Below are 22,114 nucleotides of genomic sequence, written 5' to 3'. Positions count from 1 at the left end.
AAAAAAGGTTGATAAATGTCAGGAATGGTGAGTGAGGAGACATTTTTAGAAATTGTCAGCACTTCTTAGGAGCAGATACATTGTCCATTTAAACACAGAAGTGAATGACTTTTCAAGAGATCCAGAGGAAGCCACAAGATAACACTCCCCTGGCTTACAGAGCTGCATAGCAGCTGGTCACTTCATGCCCCAGCACTACTCAGAAGCCTCTGGAAGATGTAGATGGAAGAAAAGGCTTTGAACTGGACATCCAATTATATAACTCAAAGATTTTAAGCCTTTTGATTTTCAATGATCACAAACTTTATGAATTAGAAAATAAACATCATAATGAACTGTGAGTATTTTCCAAGGGGGAGTTTAAATTTAGAATGAAGGATTTTTCTGTGATCCACTTAACAACAGGAGTCTTTACAATAACTTCACTAAAAATAAGATTCACAGGTTGGAGAAAGATGGCCTCAGACCGAGGTGAAGACATCTGATGAAGATCTCTCCCCGCCGCTTTTTCAATTTGCAAAGATAATGTTAACACATTTACAGATATAGGGCCCGTCTACACGTAGCTGAGGCTATAGTTGAGTTGGGAGAATTAAATGTACACGATGACACACTCTGTTCTGCACACACACTGCAGGCCTGCTTGAACAGGGAGGTGGCAGATCAGCAGTGAATGGGCTGGAGGTGCCGGGGGGAGGCGGCACATGCTGCTGAAGGCCAACACATTGACCTGCTGTTTGCCTAGCCTTGAGGGAGTTGTGGGAGCGGGGGAATTACTCAGGTTGCCTGAGTCCTAAAATTATGAGCTGGGTTTAGGACTGGGTCATTTCAGGGGTAGGAGAGGTCAGAGGTCAGGGAAGGTATGTGGGGGGAGAAGCAGAATAAGGAGGGAGACAGGATGTGAAAGCTTCAGCAGACAACAAAACACACACATAAAGTCTGAAAGATCAGTGAGATGTTCCATCTCCAGATGCTTGGTTAAGGGGTGGTAACCAATGCATATCACAAACAAATCGCCAAAATCCAAGAATATATTGTTAGCCTCATAGCATAATTGCCTAAGTCATTTTTTGGCCAAATTGTGATATCTCCCCCCAACTTTACTCTCCTAATACTGCTGCATCTTTCTGCCTCATTGCCTATGTTCTCAGCATACATACTACTCAGAATACATGTTAGAGTCCAAAATCACTTTCTGCCTTAGTCATCTCTTTGACATCGTGTGGCCTTTTTGCCACTCCATACAAACATGGCCAACCGCATAACAAAGAGGCTCTGCTGACCACAAGTGAAGTAATAAGTCTTCTCATTGATTCATCTGGTAAGCTAGTTCATGTTTCTTCAACTTTCTAGACAATAAATGTACTTTCAGTCAATCAAAGGGATTAGGAGACGTGTGTTTTTACTTTTAATCACATTTCTGCAACAAGGTATGATGAAGTGATATAAACGCTAGCAAAACACTTTTTATTGCAAGTGTAAAGAGATTTGTTTTGACTAGAAATAAGACATTTTGACAAGATATAAGATAAGTATTCTTGGTTAGATTTTGAGTTTTTGCAGTGAACCTGTTCATATTTTCGGAATAGCGTTCAGTGAGCAGAAGTACTCTGTGTTCGTTCCAAAAAAAAGACCAGTGTGATGTATGTATCGTTTTTTGTTTGTTTTCCGAAACGCTCAAATATGACTTAGGCAAATATGCTATGAGGCTAACGATATGTAACAATAAGGAAGTTTGTAATCACTCTGTCTTGTGGTGCCATCGGGGTCACATTGCAGAGTCCAGCGCTGAGCATTGCATTTGGCTATGATTCTTTCAATAAATGGTTGACTTTATTCATTTGTTCTGAGTGTTTTGTAAGACCAAGTTTAGAAAAAAGATCCCGGGTGAGAGTTAGAGGCTGTAAAAGGTTTACCCTCTAACAAAACACATAAAAATGACAAAAAACACAAAACACACATCAAAAACAAAACAAGTAAAAAGACAAAATAAGACACGGAAACCCTTTTTATATATAAAAGTAAAAAAAGACACAAAAACAGACCAAAAAAACATACACATTTTTAAATAAAAAACACACACAAAATAATAATTAAAAAAAACAAATAAATAAAACACACATAAAATATAAAAAAAAGATAAAAAAAAACACACATGAAAACACATAGAAAACACAAAAAAATACAAAAACACAAAAATAAAAAAAAAACACAGAAAAATACACAGAAAAATACACAAAAATCACAAAAAACCTTAAACATCACAGAATACATCAAATCAATACGTATCAATAATAAAATGCTGAATGCACACTGCAGAATTTGAAAATATCGATTAAAAAAAGGGAAAATAACACTTTACACTTGGATTAAGTGTTTTTTTTTTTTTTTTACCATTGCTGAAAAAGAGTTGATGCATTAAATTGAAGATTGATTTTTGAAGAAGTCGTGCTCCGGCGCTTTTGGTGGATCCAGAGGGTTAACTCTAATGTAAAAGTGTTCCTACATTCCTTAATTATTAATATTATCATTATTATTACTTTATTTAAAAACGTTTATTTCAATACTAATATAAAGCCTAATATAAGATCCAAATATAATATATAATAATATCACCTTCGAAATATTTCTAAAATACGATCTATGCTAACTTTTAAAGACACAGAGACCATTTTACATGCTTTTATCTCATCACGCTTGGATTACTGCAACAGCCTTTTTACCTGCCTGAAGCAAAAATCCATTTGGCTTATCCATCTTAGCCCCAATAAAGTTATTAACTCTTACAGTTCTAGGTGTATTAAATTTTGTTTTGAGTATAGACACCACAGTGTAAATAAACATATTTATCAATGTGTTGCATGTTCTCATAGAAACACTGAATAATGTATAAAAAAGGTGACGTAAAGGAAGGACATTTTCACTATAATTTAATTAGTTTTAGTTCGTTTTGTAAACACACAAGACAGTTTCTGTTAGTTATTGTTGTTGTTTTTTTTTTAAAAAAACTGAAAATGTTTTTTCAACTCTAGTTTTCATTATTTCGTTAGTTGTCGTTAACTATAATAACCTTGGAACAACCTGCCTGAGGAAATCAGGTCGGCTGAGTCAGTGATCTCTTTTAAATCTCTTCTTAAAACAGACTTTTATCAGAGAGCCTTTCCTGGTTTGACCTGAACTTTACCTTCCCTTGAACTGTCTTTGAACTGCACAGAACTATGTCATCCTCTAACATTATCTTTATTTTCTGTTTTTAACTTGTGTTTGTAAAGAACTTTGTCAAATGCATTTAGAAAAGTTGTTGCTTTTGTTATGATGATGATGATTTAGTGATAAATTATGTTTTTTGTCAAGACAGAGAACATGTTTTACACATATTGTCACAACAGCCACATGTTACACTGCTGCATTCAGAGATACACACACTAGTGAAGGACAGGGTCATTTAGCTTAGCTTAGCTGTAACTGTGTTAAAATGATTATTTGTTAAAACTTCTGTGACTTTGCAGAAGAGCTGTTCAACAAACATTTAAGGCTCCCTTCCTCTATTGAGCTGCAGGTCAAGAGAGCACATCGTGTCCTCATACTGAACCTTTCCACTAAACCAGTCAGAACTAGATCAGGGTTCAGCTGTTTCACTAAATGAAATACGGTGGGTTCTGCTCATTTTCTAGAAGAAAATAAACATCTAAGAAAATCAGGTTTATAGAGCTTCATGCTCCAAATGTCACTGTGTGATTATTAAATTCAATATATAGAAGCATTATTTAGTGTGCAGACTGTTTTTTTTAATGTATTCCATTAAATTAATGTGTTTTTAGATATATTTATTGGCATGTTTGATCATTTTGAAAGTTGATGATGATGGTGTGAAACAGAGTTGGGAGAAAATTGATATAAAAACATAATTCAACGTGTTAATGAGACTTAATTTTATTTTTAACCAGTACATGATGATATTGGTATAATACACAAAAAAATGCTTTAGACATGCATGAGTTGGTGTTCCATCTCCTCTCTTGGTTCATTAATTCAGGACAAAGAACAATTTGAGGGATGATGTGGTTTCCAGCTGGACATTTTCCGTTTAATTCAACGGTAAAAATGTTCAATTCAGCATAAAAAGTTTCACATAAAACACTGAGCCTATCCCAAAGAGTTTCCTACCTGTGACAGTGAGGGAGTCGCAGGAGGCTTTAAGAGAACAGACCAACACCAGGAACTTTAATCCGACAGCAGAATGAGCAATCTGTTTTTATTGAAGGCTTAAAACAGTCTTATGATGTGGATATTAAAAAGAAATGAGGCTACTTATAATGCTCCAACAACTTTTATTTTTTCTAAAAAACTACCACTCAGAGAAAAAGTTTTCCTGCCTTAGTCTCACCACTAGGGTTTCTCTCCAGTGTGAACCCGTTGGTGAGTTTTAAGGCTAGAACTCTGAGAAAAGGTTTTCCCACATTGGTCACACCAGTACGGCTTCTCTCCAGTGTGAACCCGTCGGTGTGTTTTAAGGTGAGAACTCTGAGAAAAAGTTTTTCCACACTGGTCACAGCTGTAGGGTTTCTCTCCAGTGTGGATGCGTTGATGACTTCTCAGGCTCTGTAGTCGACTGAAAGCATTCCCACATTGGTCACAGCCATAGGGTTTCTCTCCAGTGTGGATGCGTTGATGACTTCTCAGGCTCTGTAGTAGACTGAAAGCATTCCCACATTGGTCACAGCTGTATGGTCTCTCTCCAGTATGGATGCGTTGATGTTTTCTCAGGCTCTGTTTTTCATTGAAAGTCTTCCCACACTGGTCACAGCTGTATGGTCTCTCTCCAGTATGGATGCGTTGATGTTTTCTCAGGCTCTGTTTTTCATTGAAAGTCTTCCCACACTGGTCACAGCTGTAAGGTCTCTCTCCAGTATGGATGCGGAAATGAACCTTTAAATTTCCAGCTGTTGAGTAGGTTTTGTCACAGAGCTTACAGTGGTGCCGTTTGAGTCTCTCTCTTCCTTCCTGTTTCAACAGACAGACAGAAAGAGAGACACGGTGGTGAGATGCCATGGTGGAGTAAACGATTTATAACCATAAAAAATATTTAGAGCATGTCTGTACAACATAACCCTTAATGTTCAAGAGTTAACAGGTGTTACCACCTGCAGGGTTAGACTCCACACAGAAAATGTGTTTGTTATAGCAGTGGCAGAGTGAATTGTTGGCCATCGTCATCATCGTCTCAACTTCTGCTTTTTTCTCTTTCTCTCTTTTAGAAATAAAACACCACTTTTGATGAGGTAATAACTAATTTCATACACTTATTCATTGATATAATTTGAAGCTGTATACTTTGAAATAGGAAGTTTATATATATATATATATATATATATATATATATATATATATATATATATATATATAAATAGCTTGGTCTGCATGAATGCTGCACCCATATTATATATGTGTGTGTGTATTTATTTTTTTTGCCTGACCTACTGCTAACAGATTTCATAGTTTGATCTGAAGTGTGTTCATTGTTGCGAAATAGTAGAAACATTTCTTTTGTTAATTATTTGCATTATTTGCTTTCACTGGCTTTTTTAAATCATCTATCATTATGATATTCCATGAAAAGGGTTGCACTTTTTTACTTACTTAACAAGTCAACTGAGATCCACTGGACTTGATTACCTGGACAAGTCCCAAAATACACTCCACACAAACAGGCACATACAGTAACAAAGGCTATGACACATCAATACAGGACATGACGCTGTATAGGTGAGAAGTGGTTAAAAAAGTTTTCCAAGGTATGTTTTTTACACTGATGCAGACCTACATCATTGGAAGATATGACAATTATATAATGCTTTCTTTGATTGTTGTACAGTCTGCTGATTGATGATGCCTACATGATAATTTATGTAGCCTATAAAATAATCACTCACTTCTCTGCATTTTGCTGTTTTCAGGTTTCCGTTAATGACATAAACAATGAAAAACCTATTTATTAATAGCAAAAAACACAATATGTTGCTGCAAAAGATATTGCAAAGACAGTTTTTATGTTCACTAAAGTTTTATTAAAATTTTAGATCAATCTTCAGTCAAATAGTCGTTTAGTAAATGTACAGCAGTAGGGAAAATACTCCATCCAGGCGCTGTTTCTACCGAGTTTCCGAAATGCCGACTGTCCCTGAACTAACCACGATGACGTAGTGCACTCTAGGCAGAGCTTGGCGTGTGACGTAGTGTCATGGGCGGGGCTTGACCGTCCAGCCAGTCAAGCCCCGCCTCCCGCCGCACACGTTAGTATTGAAGCCGGCCGCAGCCGTTAGTACTTGTTTTTATCTGCAGGGAGCAGAGAAGAGTCTGATTCTGATAAAGTTACACAGAGAAGGAGAAGCTCAATAAACTACTTTTGATTTAACGGGAAAAGAAACTAAAGCTGGAGCTTTTTAGAGCTGATTGATCTGAATCTGATCAGAACAGAGACCCCCCCCCTCCCCCTCCCGAATACACAAAGAAGCGGCGGGAAAATATCGCGGAAAACAAAGTATTTAATTTGTCCCACTCATTTGTACATGAAGCCAGAAAACACGGAGACAACAGAATAAAGTCTGACCTGAACATCGGTGCTATCAGAGCCTGCTGCTGGTCTACTGGAGTCCTCCGGGTCCTGGTTCTGCTCCATTCCGCTGTGTGCTGCCGGTCCTGGTCCTGGTTTCCGTTTGAAGAGGACTCTGTTGTGTTGCAGGCTGACTCTATGCCCCGCCCCCCGCAGCTTCTCATTGGCTGAGCCATGAAACGCTGATCATCCAATCAGAGCAAACTATTTCTATTTAATGTTATTTTAACTCTTTGGAGTTTGGGGCTGTTTTCACACTATTTTTGGTAATTTTTTCAGCACAACCTCACCTATATGACCTGATCATTTTTTCATTTTGACTTACTGGATCAACATTTTGAAAACACACAAAAACACACACAAAAAAACTAATAAATACACCAAAAAAACTCACACAAATATACTTTTTTTTTCTTTTACAAAAGACATAAAAAGACAGAAAACACACCGAAAACATGTATGTTTTTGTTTTTTTTTTTACAAGAAAAACACAAAAAAATGAAAAAAAAAACATGTACAAAAACACACGTAAAAACACACAAAAATCACAAAAAAACCTTAAACATAAAAGAATACATGAAATCAATATATATATCAATAATAAAATGCTGAATGTACACTGCAGAAATTGGACATAGAAACTTGTGGAAAAGCCAAAACTTTAGAGTTCAGCTGACAGCAGGGAAACATGCTGCTGAACGTTTTTAGGTTCTGACGTCATGAAGAAGTCGTGCTCCGGCGCTTTTGGTGGATCCAGAGGGTTAACTCTTATGTGAAAGTGTTTCTACATTCCTTAATTATTAATATCATCATTATTATTACTGTATTTCGTGGCGTCCAGGTGGCTCACACTGGTAGATTGCTTACCATTAAGGCTGGGTCCTTGCTGCAGCGGAGCCGGGTTCGAATCCGGCCTGAGCTCCCTTTGCCGCATGTCTTCCCCTCTATCACCTGCTTTCTATCTATCACTTTCAATAAAAAAGCAAAAATGCCAAAAAAAATAATCTTGAAAAAATAAAAATTATTACTGTATTTCGAAACCTTTATTTCAATACTAATATAAAGCCTAATATAATATCCAAATATAATATATAATAATATCACCTTTGAAATATTTCTAAAATACGATCTATGCTAACTTTTAAAGACACAGAGACCATTTTACATGCTTTTATCTCATCACGCTTGGATTACTGCAACAGCCTTTTTACCTGCCTGAAGCAAAAATCCATTCATAGACTCCAGATTGTCCAGAATTCAGCTGTTTTAGTTTTAATTTGGTTGTGATTTTTTTGTTTTCAAATTCAGTTAGTTTTAGTTAATTTTTAGAGTTAGTTTGGTAGTTTTAGTTTAGTTTTTATTAGTTTTAGTGTTAGTTTTAGTTTTTTTGTAGTGTGCTATGTGTTTGGTACCAGATTCAAAGAGGTCATAATAAATTTTGCCTTTATTTCCTTTGGCTTATCCATCTTAGCCCCAGTAGAGTTATTAACTCTTGCAGTTCTGGGTGTATTGAATTTTGGTTTGAGTATAGACATCACAGTCTAAATAAACATATTTACCAATGTGTTGCATGTTCTAATAGAAACACTGAATTATGTATGAAAAAAGTTGACAAAGACGTAAACGAAGGACATTTTCAATGTAATTTAGTTACTTTTGTAACCACACAATAGATTTTCAGTAAGTGATTATGTTATTTTAAAACTCTTTGTTATAAAGAGTGAAGGATAGGGTCATTTAGCTTAGCTTAGCTGTAACTGTGTTAAAACTATTATTTGTTAAAACTTCAGTGACTTTGCAGAAGAGCTGTTCAACAAACATTTAAGGCTCCCTTCCTCTATTGAGCTGCAGGTCAAGAGAGCACATCGTGTCCTCATACTGAACCTTTCCACTAAACCAGTCAGAACTAGATCAGGGTTCAGCTGTTTCACTAAATGAAATACGGTGGGTTCTGCTCATTTTCTAGAAGAAAATAAACATCTAAAAAAAATCAGGCTTATAGAGATTCATGCTCCAAATGTCACTGTGTGATTGTTAAATTCAATATATAGAAGCATTTTTTAGTGTACAGACTGTTATTTCAATGTATTCCATTAAATTAATGTGTTTTTAGATATATTTCTTGGCATGTTTGATCATTTTGAAAGTTGATGATGATGGTGTGAAAAAGAGTTGGGAGAAAATTGATATGAAAACATAATTCAACGTGTTAATGAGGCTTAATTTTATTTTTAACCAGTACATGATGATATTGGTATAATACACAAAAATAATGCTTTAAACATGCATGAGATGCTGTTTCTTCTCCTCTCTTGGTTCATTAATTCAGGACAAAGAACAATTTGAGGGATGATGTGGTTTCCAGCTGGACATTTTCCTATTTAATTCAACTGTAAAAATGTTCAGTTCAGCATCAAAAGATTCACATAAAACATTGAGCCTATCCCAAAGAGTTTCCTACCTGTGACAGTGAGGGAGTCACAGGAGGCTTTAAGAGAACAGACCAACACCAGGAACTTTAATCAGACAGCACAATGAGCAAACTGTTTTTATTGAAGGCTTAAAACAATCTTATGATGTGGATATTAAAAAGAAAAAAGGCTACTAATAATGCTCTAACAACTTTTATTTTTTCTAAAAAACTACCACTCAGAGACAAAGTTTTCCTTCCTTTGTCTCACCACTAGGGTTTCTCTCCAGTGTGAACCCGTTGGTGAGTTTTAAGGTTAGAACTCTGAGAAAAGGTTTTCCCACATTGGTCACACCAGTACGGCTTCTCTCCAGTGTGAACCCGTTGGTGTCTTTTAAGGTGAGAACTCCGAGAAAAGGTTTTCCCACATTGGTCACACCAGTACGGCTTCTCTCCAGTGTGGATGCGTCGGTGGTATTCAAGGCTAACACTGTGAGAAAAAGTTTTTCCACATTGGTCACAGCTGTAAGGTTTCTCTCCAGTATGGATGCGTTGATGACTTGTCAGGCTGTTTAGTCGACTGAAAGCATTCCCACACTGGTCACAGCTGTAAGGTTTCTCTCCAGTATGGATGCGTTGATGATTTTTCAGGCTCTGTAGTAGACTGAAAGCATTCCCACATTGGTCGCAGCTGTATGGTCTCTCTCCAGTATGGATGCGTTGATGTATTCTCAGGTTCTGTATGTCATTGAAAGTATTCCCACACTGGTCACAGCTGTATGGTCTCTCTCCAGTATGGATACGTTGATGATATCTCAGGTTGTGTTTTTTATTGAAACCATTCCCACATTGGTCACAGCTGTAAGGTTTCTCTCCAGTATGGATGCGGAGATGAACCTTTAAACCTCCAGCTGTTGAGTAGGTTTTGTCACAGAGCTGACAGTGGTGCCGTTTGAGTCTCTCTCTTCCTTCCTGTTTCAACAGACAGACAGAAAGAAAGAGAGACACGGTGGTGAGATGCCATGGTGGAGTAAGCGATTTATAACCATAAATAATATTTAGAGCACGTCTGTACAACATAACCCTTAATGTTCAAGTGTGAACAGGTGTTACCACCTGCAGGGTTAGACTCCACACAGAAAATGTGTTTGTTATAGCAGTGGCAGAGTGAATTGTTGGCCATCGTCATCATCGTCTCAACTTCTGCTTTTTTCTCTTTCTCACTTCTAGGAATAAAACACCAATTTTAATGAGGTAATAACTAATTTCATACACTTATTCATTGATATAATTTAAAGCTGTATACTTTGAAATAGGAAGGGAAACCCTGTCGGCACAATGGTTACTTTCACGCACAGCCACAGAATAGAGACCGACCGCAACAAAATGATTCTGTTTTTTTCCCTCTCTAGGGGATTAAAAAAAACTGTAATGTCTGTAACATTAGCCTACGCACAGAAAACACCACATTCACATCAATAAATAAATAAATGTTTTACAATGAACCGGGCCAGTCGGCGCGGCCAAGAGCTCCAGGCTACTAGCTTCCACTAGTTAACGAGGACGACACCAGCTGCGGGGCGCTAAACCGTTAATACACGGGAAGTGTATCCTCAGTGGTAGCTGGAATCTGCACACGGGTTGTGCCAAATGAAGAAATTCCTCTCTGAGTATAAAGGGCAACTTAATTGATATGTAATTAATATATAACTGTTAGGATGATATGACACGGACAACTGCCACACTGACTTGTACCTGAGGACCTGACGGAGTTGTATACATAATAGTTTCCAATAATAGCATTCTAATCCATCACTTATATCATGTTAAATGCTTCACATGGAATTGAATGTTAATTGCCTGCTGCTTGTTTAACTTGTTTTTTTAGTGCTTACATTAATGCAGTTTGTGCTGGCAGATTGTCTTGTGATTTCTGAAAATGTCATCTTAAGTGAAAATTATCACTCTAACTTTCGGTAGAGACTCAGGTAGAATAAAGGAAACGACACACAAACAAAAGACGGCACATTTGACGTTGGAGTGTGTGAGGATCTGGAGTTGAGAATTAAAGACTACAAACACAAAGACAAAAACAAGAAACGACAACAGAAAAGGGATTTGGAACTGAAAATCCTAAAATTATTCAAAACAGAAGGTGTGCGTTACAGGAAAAATCTGAGAGAGGCCATAGTGGAATCTAAGAATAACACAAAACGGTTCTCATTCCCTTTTGCACAGAAAATAGACAGGTCACAGAACAGCAATGAAGTTGCAGGAACATATCCATCGCTGGCAGGCGTCATACATTTTGACAGACAATTTGGGTACAGCTTAGAGGAGCCGAATAACCAACAACCACGGGGTAATCAGTCAAGCAACAGAGATCAAACAAGCGACAACCACACACACAACAGCCCTAGAAGGTCAGCAGAGAGCCCAAATGCAACAGAACATTCTCCAGTCAGACGCGCAGACACAATGACATCAGACATTAATTTGGCCACAAACAGAGAGCAACCACAACGCAGTGAGACTACATTTACAACACAAACACGAGTGACACCAATGAGAAATCAGACCTGGCTGCCGAGTCATTGCAGCTCCACCAGACGCAGGGAACAAGTACAGACAAGGCCTATACTAGACTGTTTTACAGACAGGCGGGAGAGTATGGGGAAGCCAGGGAATCCATCACAATCATACTGGGGTGAATTAGATCCAACAAATGTGGATATAGAGAGACAGGTGAAGAGGACTACAATACAAGAGTTAGAGGAGGAGATAGATAAAACACATGGCGATGTGTGTGTGAGACAGGAAATGGATCAGGAAAGGGAGGAGCCAGCACAGCAGAGAGGACACAGAGCTGATAAATCAAAATATCGGCTGGTTCACCACCTGAGAGCTGTAAATGAGGCCATAGAGGATTGGCCAGTTGATGTACCAAACCCTCACACACTTTAGACTAATGTGCCGCCGTTGTAGAAAATCTTTCAAGAAAAACAACTGACGACCAGGTCGATTTGAATAGCAGCCTTGTGCGGGATTTATTTAGCAAGTATCAAAAAACAGATTCAGATGCCAAAGGTGTCAGACGAATCCAAAAGTCAGATCAACACTGAGAGACAACACCCAGTTTCTCTCTTTTTACTTTGCAGGTTGGTGTGTCATTGTTTCTGTGTCACTAAGGTCCAACGTCCTGTCATTTCCTGTTATGAAAAACACTTGATATAAGAGCACACTTGGGATTTCCCAAATCCGAGCTGTTCATATCTCAATCAAGCAGAAGTTTCCTGTAAAGAGACTGTGACTGTTGGTCAGATTTCTGTGTGTTTATCAAAACATATTTGATGCATATTTAAACTGCTATATGTCAGATATTTTAATACATCTTCAAATTAATTCTACGAAATATCCACCCTTTAATGGAGATATCCATTAGCAACATCTACAGAAGTTAATTTGGAAGATGTGTGTTTCTAAATAAACATGGGACCTCTAAGGAGATTTAAAAATTAAACAGGAAACATCAGGCAGGTTTGGCTAGTGAGTTTTTCCTTTTGGGTGTGGGGACTTTCCTGCAAGATATTGCTTTGTGGACAAATAGGAGTTTGATATCCTAGTATCTACATATACATTTTAAAAATGTACAACACATCAACAAAGTAAGACACTTTCTAATGGTTATGAGCAAACCTTCACCAAATACCTTGATTAATTATTATGAGGTACCCAAGTGGATTATAAACAGTGATAAATACTTCTGTATGTTCTGTTTGTAAGATGCGGCTCAGTGTACAGTTGGTGAAAACCTCATACAGGCTGTCATGTTTATGCATGCAAAATCACTAAAGGAAAAATAGCCAACATTTACACTGACTGGGCTTATGCACATGGTGTGTGTCATCTATTTGGAGCTGTGTGGAAACAAAGAGGAACAGCAGGAAATGGTGTATTGTGTGGGAGGGCAATTGGCCATCTGAGAGGAGATTCAGCTTGGGGAGGGGAGGTGTGCAACATCAAAGTCCTGAACACAGACAGAGGGTGGATGGTCCAACTTAACAGAAGAATAGTTCAATTAGGTCACACATATGCTTTAGAAACTAAAGCTACTGATGATGGTGGAAATCAGGTGAGAGAGATCCAATCCTAGTCGGCCCCTATATACATCAATGAGAACTTTAATCCAGGTACATTTAACCCTAGCTATGAGGTCACTACACCCAAAATAGATGTGTATATAATTACAACACCAAGGCCAGGTTTGACTACTGCACCACAAACTAGGTCAGAGCCACACACACACACACACACACACACACACACACACACACACACACAGAACCGGACACACATACACACACAACAGAAGCCAACTCCCCAACCTGATTTCATTGGCCAGAATGAGGAAGTGAAGACTACATTAAAACCAAGGCCGCCGCCTACCAGGAAAAAGTATCCCCCGAGGGAAAAGAATGAGAGAAAGGAAATAACAACCCAACTGAGATCACCAAGACAACCCCGAGAGTAGATTACTGCCATTGGCTAACGACTCCCATGACAACACAAACAAATCAGAAACAGGAAATAACTGTCCCACCCAGTATAACAAAGGCAGCTTATTGGCAGTGGCCACCACGTCCAGTGACAAGGCCTCCACCACATAAGAAAAAGACACTAAAGACAACTATGGTAACTACAACAGAGGAAGATTTGGACTATTACGACACATATGATGACAACCCGGGATTAGAGCGGGTTTGGAATCAATACTCCCGTGGATCACAATAAATAAAAATGTTAACTGAATAAATGATGTGTATTACAACCAACAGAGATTCATTAATTACACAAGTGAAATTCTGAAGGCAATCGGTGAGCAGTTGCATGCAACCAGTATAATGGCAATATAGTGGCAAAACAGACAGGTGTTAGAATGGATATTAGCAGAAAAGGGAGGTGTCTGTAAAAGGTTTGGTAAATACTGTTGCACATTTATTCCTAATAACACAGCACCTGATGGATCTTTTACTAAAGCCATGGAAAAATTACAAAATCTAACCACAGAAGTAAATGAGAATGCTGCTCAGGGTGGCCTGTCTCTGGACTGGCTGGACCAACATTTAGGAAAAATTGGAGCCATATTGGCTAAAACAGCAATCATGACTGTAATAGTTCTAATTGTGATTCTCTTTCTGTTGTGTTGCATCACACCTATCCTGAGGAGTTATGGCCTGGGACTGCTGGAGAGCCAGACACTGTTCTTATCTTATGTATCTTATCTAAGGTTCATATTCCATATTATAAGAAAAACTATAAATATTCATATATACACAGATAAACAGATACTGCTTAACATATTCTCACACATATACACATCATATGATTTTTGCTCAATTATCCTTGTGTTTGTTTTCCATATACACTGGTTCACATATAAGCACAGAAACACACATTTACATCTTCATGTGATTTTACCTTTGTGATGGTTTTCAGTTATCTTTGCATTTGTTTTTTAGTTGCAAGTGTGTTTGTCCGAAGTATAGCTTTTGTGTTAAAGCAACATCATCATAAGTCTAATATAAAAGTATCATCATTAGTATAATCAGTCAGCATTTTTTCAGAAATTTTCATTTTTGTGTTCATTATACTGCTGGAGTAGTGTTGAATCATTAATTAACCACACAAATATAGAGAATATGTAATCAGTTAGGCATGTAAAGATATCATATTCATTTTCCGTGTCTTACCATGTTAGAAAATACACATATCATGTTTGTTGTCTTACCATGTTAAAAAAAAACAGATATCATGTTTGTTGTTTTAAACCATAGCAGTAGATTACACACGTATATATTCTGTTTGTCCTCATAGGAAGAGATAAATAGTAGCAGGAGTTGTATAACCAGGTAACATGTATCATCCATGATATGTATTGATGATGATGATTGATTTGTGATATACTCTGAATGTAAACATATAATGGTCAGTTATCAGGCTCAGTGATTGTGAGGTGATTGAACACTGTGGGACATAACAGGGAATTACAGGACATTGAACTTTAGCTACACAGAAAAAATGACGCACGAACCTTCAAACTAAAAAGAGAAACACAGGGTGTTGTCTCTCTCAGTGTTGTTCTGCTCTTTGGATTTCTCTGTCACCTTTGGCATCTGTATCTGGTTTTGATACATGAAATAAATCCCGCACAAGGCTGCAATTCTAATCTTCCTGGTCGTCAAGTGATTTTCTTTAAAGATTTTCTACGACATAAGCCTCATTGTTCTCTGTGAGGATTCTCCTGAGGACTCATGAAACAACAACAGAGTCTCATCAGGATGAAACCAGGAAACACTAAATACTCAAAGATTGTTTCAGCATCAAGAAGAAACCTGCAGTTAAATAAATAATAAATAATAATTAAATAAAGTCTGACCTGAACATCGGTGCTATCAGAGCCTGCTGCTGGTCTACTGGAGTCCTCCGGGTCCTGGTTCTGCTCCATTCCGCTGTGTGCTGCCGGTCCTGGTCCTGGTTTCCGTTTGAAGAGGACTCTGTTGTGTTGCAGGCTGACTCTATGCCCCGCCCCCCGCAGCTTCTCATTGGCTGAGCCATGAACGCTGATCATCCAATCAGAGCAAACTATTTCTATTTCAAGTTTTTTTAAAACCCTTTGGAGAGTTTGGGGCTGTTTTGAGACTATTTTCGGCTGTTTTTTTCAGCACAACCTCACCTATATGACCTGATCATTTTTTCATTTTGACTTACTGGATCAACATTTTGAAAACACACAAAAAACACACAAAAAACAAATAAAAACACTAAAAAACACACCGAAAACACATTTTCTTTTTATTTTATTTTTTTTACAAAAAACACATAAAACACACAAAAAAATGTAAAAAAAAAAATTAAAAAAAAATTAAAAAATATAAAACACATGAAAACACAAATTAAAAAAACGCACAAAAATACACAAAAAAAAATCACAAAAAAACTTAAAATATTACATGAAATCAATATATATCAATAATAAAATACTGAATGCACACTGCAGAATTTGAAAATACCCACAAATTAGGGAAAATAACACTTTACACTTGGTCGAGGTGTTTTTTTAATTTTTTTACCATTGCTGAAAAAGGGTTGATGCATTAAATTGGACATGGAAACTTGTGGAAAAGCCAAAACTTTAGAGAAAAGCTTTAGTTTTAGTTTTTCTGTAATGGATACATTGTGGCTTTAATTCCTTTGGCTTATCCATCTTAGCCCCAATAAAGTTATTAAATCTTACAGTTCTAGGTGTATTGAATTTTGGTTTGAATATATACATCCCAGTCTCAATAAACATATTTACCAATGTGTTCCATGTTCTAATAGAAACACTGAATTATGTACGAAAAAAGTTGACAAAGATGTTAATGAAGGACATTGTCACTATAATTTTAGTTAGTTTTGTAACCACACAAGACAGTTTCTGTTAGTTATTAAACATTTTTTAGGGTTTCTAGAGCTTCATGCCTCAGATGTCACTGTGTGATTATCAAATTCAATATATAGAAGCATTATTTAGTGTGCAGAGTGTTTTTTCAATGTATTCCATTAAATTAATGTGTTTTTAGATGTATTTTTATTGCATGTTTGATAATTTTAGCCTATTCTTTCAGCTGCAAGATGATGGTGAGAAACAGAGTTGGGAGAAAATTGATATAAAAACATCATTCAACGTGCTAATGAGACTTAATTTTATTTTTAATCAGTACATGATGATATTGGTATAAAAACACACAAACAATGCTTTAGACATGCATGAGTTGGTGTTTCATCTCCTCTCTTGGTTCATTAATTCAGGACAAAGAACAATTTGAGGGATGATGTGGTTTCCAGCTGGGCATTTTCCGTTTAATTCAACTGTTAAAATGTTCAGTTTAGCATCAAAAGTTTCACATAAAACATTGAGCCTATCCCAAAGAGTTTCCTACCTGTGACAGTGAGGGAGTCGCAGGAGGCTTTAAGAGAACAGACCAACACCAGGAACTTTAATCCGATTGCACAATGAGCAATCTGTTTTTATTGAAGGCATAAGACAATCTTATGATGTAGATATTAAAAAGAAAAAAGGCTACTAATAATGCTCTAACAACTTTTATTTTTTCTAAAAAAATACCACTCAGAGAAAATTTTTTCCTGCCTTCGTCTCACCACTAGGGTTTCTCTCCAGTGTGAACCCATTGATGAGTTTTAAGGTTAGAACTCTGAGAAAAGGTTTTCCCACATTGGTCACACCAGTACGGCTTCTCTCCAGTGTGGATGCGTCGGTGGTATTCAAGGCTGTTACTGTGAGAAAAAGTTTTTCCACATTGGTCACAGCTGTAAGGTTTCTCTCCAGTATGGATGCGTTGATGACTTCTCAGGCTGTTTAGTCGACTGAAAGCATTCCCACACTGGTCACAGCTGTGAGGTTTCTCTCCAGTATGGATGCGGTGATGTTGTCTTAGGCCTTGTAAGCAGGAGAAAGTCTTCCCACATTGGTCACAGCTGTGAGGTTTCTCTCCGGTATGGATGCGTTGATGATCTCTCAGGCTCTGTAGTAGACTGAAAGCATGCCCACATTGGTCACAGCTGTAAGGTTTCTCTCCAGTGTGGATGCGTTGATGTTTTCTCAGGCTCTGTTTTTCATTAAAAGTCTTCCCACATTGGTCACAGCTGTAAGGTCTCTCTCCAGTATGGATGCGGAGATGAACCTTTAAACCTCCAGCTGTTGAGTAGGTTTTGTCACAGAGCTGACAGTGGTGCCGTTTGAGTCTCTCTCTTCCTTCCTGTTTCAACAGACAGACAGAAAGAGAGACACGGTGGTGAGATGCCATGGTGGAGTAAGTGATTTATAACCATAAATAATATTTAGAGCATGTCTGTACAACATAACCCTTAATGTTCAAGTGTGAACAGGTGTTACCACCTGCAGGGTTAGACTCCACACAGAAAATGTGTTTGTTATAGCAGTGGCAGAGTGAATTGTTGGCCATCATCATCATCGTCTCAACTTCTGCTTTTTGCTCTTTCTCCCTTCTAGAAATAAAACACGACTTTTGATGAGGTAATAACTAATTCCATATACTTATTCATTGATATAATTTGAAGCTGTATACTTTGAAATAGGAAGGGAAACCCTGTCGGCACAATGGTTACCTTCAAGTCAGTAGAGCCTGGTTAATATCCATAAATATGTATATATATATATATATATATATATATATATATATATATTATGGCATGCCGTTCAGGAAATTAATCTTTGAATATATTGAATGAATTCCTGAATATATGGAATGAAACTTTGAATATATTGAATGAATTCTTGAATATATGGAATGAACCTTGAATATATATAATGAATTCTTGAATATATGGAATGAAACTTTGAATATATTGAATGAATTCTTGAATATATGGAATGAACCTTGAATATATGGAAAGAACCTTGAATATATGGAATGAAACTTTGAATATATTGAATGAACCTTGAATATATGGAATGAACCTTGAATATATGGTATGAACCTTGATTATATGGAATGAAACTTGAATATATGGAATGAAACTTTGAATATATTGAATGAATTCTCGAATATATGGAATGAACCTTGAATATATATAATGAAACTTGACTGACGTCATCAAGGCACTGCCATCTTGTATTTTGCTGCCGCAATAAGTGAGCATGAGTCAGTCTGGGAACCTTGTGGCAGCAACACTGACCAATGAGGACATTATCAACTTATTGTCAAGTGCTTGTATGGGCCACAATCCTCCCGATAGTACCCGTGCCCAATACAGTTCTCCTGACGAAGAAGTTCGCTCCCTTTTTAATCTTTTTAATTAGTTCCTCACTCATTAATATGACGGCGGACAGACGGGAAAATAAAAGTCCCGTCAAAATAAAAGTAGCGTGCTAACTTATTATCAAGCACAATAAAGAAAAGAAAAAAACACTTATCATCATGCACTAGTATAGGCTATTCTCTTTGTACACCCAGGCATGGTTCACATTTATTTTAGTCAGTCAGTTTAGTCATACATAATTATTATTGATTATTAATTATAATCATAACTAATGCCATGGAAGCTATCGCTATTTTTTTTCAATATAAATGAAGTAGGACATCAAAAGCAGCTGCATCATAATGAATCCCTGGAATATGGGGGAAGCTTGCTCGCGATCGCAGCTCCTTTGATGAGAAGGTACACAGAGCACAAAGCTCAGAGCCGGACAATAACCGGACAATAAGACCAGTTAACTCCGACCGGGGCAAAAGGTTTTGTTGAGCCGGAACATGAACACAGAGCCTGGTTGAGTCTCCTCCGATCAACTTTTTATGTAATAACTGTGCCAGCCTGTGGCTAAACATCAGCACTGAAGCGATAACTTCACAAATTCTCATTTTCAATTAATATTAACAGTAACACTATTATTATGATTTGAAGCCGTGTCAGTTTTGACTGTGCGTGATGGGGACCTCTGATTGTGACTTTATAGATGCTCTTTATTTAGGCAGGGAACGTAATTCAAGTGGAAGTTTATTTTAATCAAGTGAAACTATAAGAGCTGGTTCTTTGGGAGAACGTGATACATAATTAGGCTATTATTATTTTAGTGTGTGAATGCACATTGTGCTAGTGACAATGTGTTGCCATGGTGATTAGATAAAAGTAATTCAAGTAAAAGTACTTCAGAAGCGATCAGCAGCACCGGCGACCCGTTGCTCTGTATAATATGTGGTCAGATAGCTTTCCCAAACGTCAGGCTCACCCGCCGCCTATTGCTTTAATTAAATGATATGACAATGTTCTGAGTGTGCTTTAGCCTATCTAATCAAAGGGAATCTTTTGATGTCCTACTTCATTTATATTGAAAAAAAAGTTAAGTAAACAAACTCTTTCATAGCGATAGCTTCCATGGCATTAGTTATGATTATAACTAATAATCAAATGTATATTATTTATTTAAATGTCTCTATATTACTTTATGATGTCCCTGGAAAGTGGCTTTTATGAACACTTTCACGTGTTCATATAAAATATAATATCATATATATAAGAAATATCTGCTATAAATATCTGTTTATTAGTAACACTTTATTTTGAAATTCACATTTCTGGTAGGCAAGCAGCGTTTTAACGTCGGCTAAATTACTGCTGCCTTACAATGGACAACATGCATCAGCGCAATGCATTGTGGGAGCAGTGAGCCTCATTGTTCTCTGTGAGGATTCTCCTGAGGACTCATGAAACAACAACAGAGTCTCATCAGGATGAAACCAGGAAACACTAAATACTCAAAGATTGTTTCAGCATCAAGAAGAAACCTGCAGCGGTTCAAACTGATGATTTTACTCTATATGGTTTCATTAATATTCACACATGTTCAGGGCCGCCCCTACCTACACGCAGAACATGCACAGTGCGTAGGGCCCCGCGATCCAATAGGGGCCCCGTTTTACACAAAGGCTGCGCATATGCTCAGCCCTGCGGCGCTACTAGATCAGCTGTCAGCGCGAGGCAGGAGAACAGAGAGAAGAGACCTTTTTCTTTGTAATCTGACACCACACGCGCCGTCACTGCAATGATTGACAGCATTCGATCTGACCAATCACTGGTCAGATGCACTGAGTCAGGAACAAGCAAGAGGGAAAAAAAGCAAAACAAGAGGAAACGTGTGCTTCTCTCGAAGGTGGGTATTTGTTGAAGTTAGCAGCACTAGTAAACATCTAAAACTTTGTGGCATAAGCAGCACTAAAGCTCCATGTACAGCTGCTGCTGCTACTCCAGAGGTAGGAGGAGAGATGTTAGCCTCCAGTCCATTCAGCTAGAGTCTAGATGTGACTGTGGTCTGGAGATGAAAGTCATTTTCCAGCGGCCCTTACCATTTATTAAATGTCTTGTTGACACCTTTGTCTGCATATACATTCACCTCTGTTGTAAGGCAGTTGTAAATGTATCAGTTGTTGGTCGTATTTTCGGCTAAAGTTTATAATCTATTTCATCACCACACAAGGATTTGGCTAATGTTATTGTAATGGATGTAAAATGTCGCCATCTGTTGGTGAATTTAATCTATGACAGGCAGCTTTGGAGGAGATATTAGAGATAAATATTGATAGAAATGAGTGTATTTGATACATCTGTTTGGTGCTGAATTAGTATGTTTTATTAGGATTGTAGTTGTAGCCTATATAATAATAATAATGATGATGATAATAATGACAATAATAGTAATAATAGATAGCAATAGCAATATTTTTTCAATTAATATTAGTATAAGTATAGAAGTAGTAGTACTGCCAGTATTAGTGGTTGTAGTTTGCATTATAATCGATTATAGTAGATACTACTAATATAGTATACATATTAGTATTAGCAAGAAGGTTTAAGTGGCCTGGCTATCATAAGCACCAACTCAGAATTGGCACAGCAGCTGTCATATGACGACCTCATTGATGACTTTGCATCCAGAAAATGCAGACGTGTGCATCTGTAAAAGGCACACATGCTTGTGTTGCACTCTTTCAGTGCCTGAAGGACTCAAGGGTCTGACTGTTAGTTTTTTGTAGACACAAGTTGAAGTTACTGTTCATTTTTAATTCTTTGTTGGTTGTTTTAGGGCCCCATTTTGGTCAGGGGCAGCCCTGCACATGTATGTGTCTAAGTTCTGTCTGCACCAACTTACATTCACACAAACAAATCACCGTTTTTATCTGCAGGGAGCAGAGAAGAGTCTGATTCTGATAAAGTTACACAGAGAAGGAAAAGCTCAATAAACTACTTTTGATTTAACGGGAAAAGAAACTAAAGCTGGAGCTTTTTAGAGATGATTGATCTGAATCTGATCAGAACAGAGACCCCCCCCCCCCCCAATACACAAAGAAGCGGTGGGAAAATATGCGGAAAACAAAGTATTTAATGTGTCCCACTCATTTGTACATGAAGCCAGAAAACACGGAGACAACAGAATAAAGTCTGACCTGAACATCGGTGCTATCAGAGCCTGCTGCTGGTCTACTGGAGTCCTCCGGGTCCTGGTTCTGCTCCAT

At 37.5% G+C, this 22,114-nt stretch overlaps 2 protein-coding genes across 2 annotated transcripts in view; both read right to left on the bottom strand.

Annotated features, from left to right (window-relative positions):
- The window catches only part of LOC131990124 (zinc finger protein 721-like), a 463,174-nt gene extending 447,523 nt beyond the window's left edge, over positions 1 to 15,651 (bottom strand). Inside the window, exons 1-4 of the mRNA XM_059355524.1 lie at positions 15,460 to 15,651; positions 9,075 to 9,129; positions 6,611 to 6,780; positions 4,440 to 5,004 (exon numbers count right to left, since the gene is read on the bottom strand). Coding sequence (XP_059211507.1) covers positions 4,440 to 5,004; positions 6,611 to 6,780; positions 9,075 to 9,129; positions 15,460 to 15,651 — 982 coding nt within the window. The remainder of the gene's footprint in view (positions 1 to 4,439; positions 5,005 to 6,610; positions 6,781 to 9,074; positions 9,130 to 15,459) is intronic.
- A 1,458-nt stretch (positions 15,652 to 17,109) lies between these two features.
- On the bottom strand, positions 17,110 to 22,114 carry LOC131990123 (zinc finger protein 782-like). Its single transcript, XM_059355523.1, has 2 exons — positions 22,046 to 22,114; positions 17,110 to 17,842 (listed from the first exon to the last, which is right to left on the bottom strand). Exons 1-2 carry the CDS (start codon positions 22,112 to 22,114, stop codon positions 17,228 to 17,230), a joined length of 684 nt encoding a protein of 227 aa, XP_059211506.1. The 3' UTR covers positions 17,110 to 17,227.

The sequence above is a fragment of the Centropristis striata genome, chromosome 17, assembly GCF_030273125.1.
Source record: "Centropristis striata isolate RG_2023a ecotype Rhode Island chromosome 17, C.striata_1.0, whole genome shotgun sequence".
NCBI classification, from domain to species: domain Eukaryota; kingdom Metazoa; phylum Chordata; class Actinopteri; order Perciformes; family Serranidae; genus Centropristis; species Centropristis striata.
This window is presented reverse-complemented; position numbering and strand designations above follow the sequence as displayed.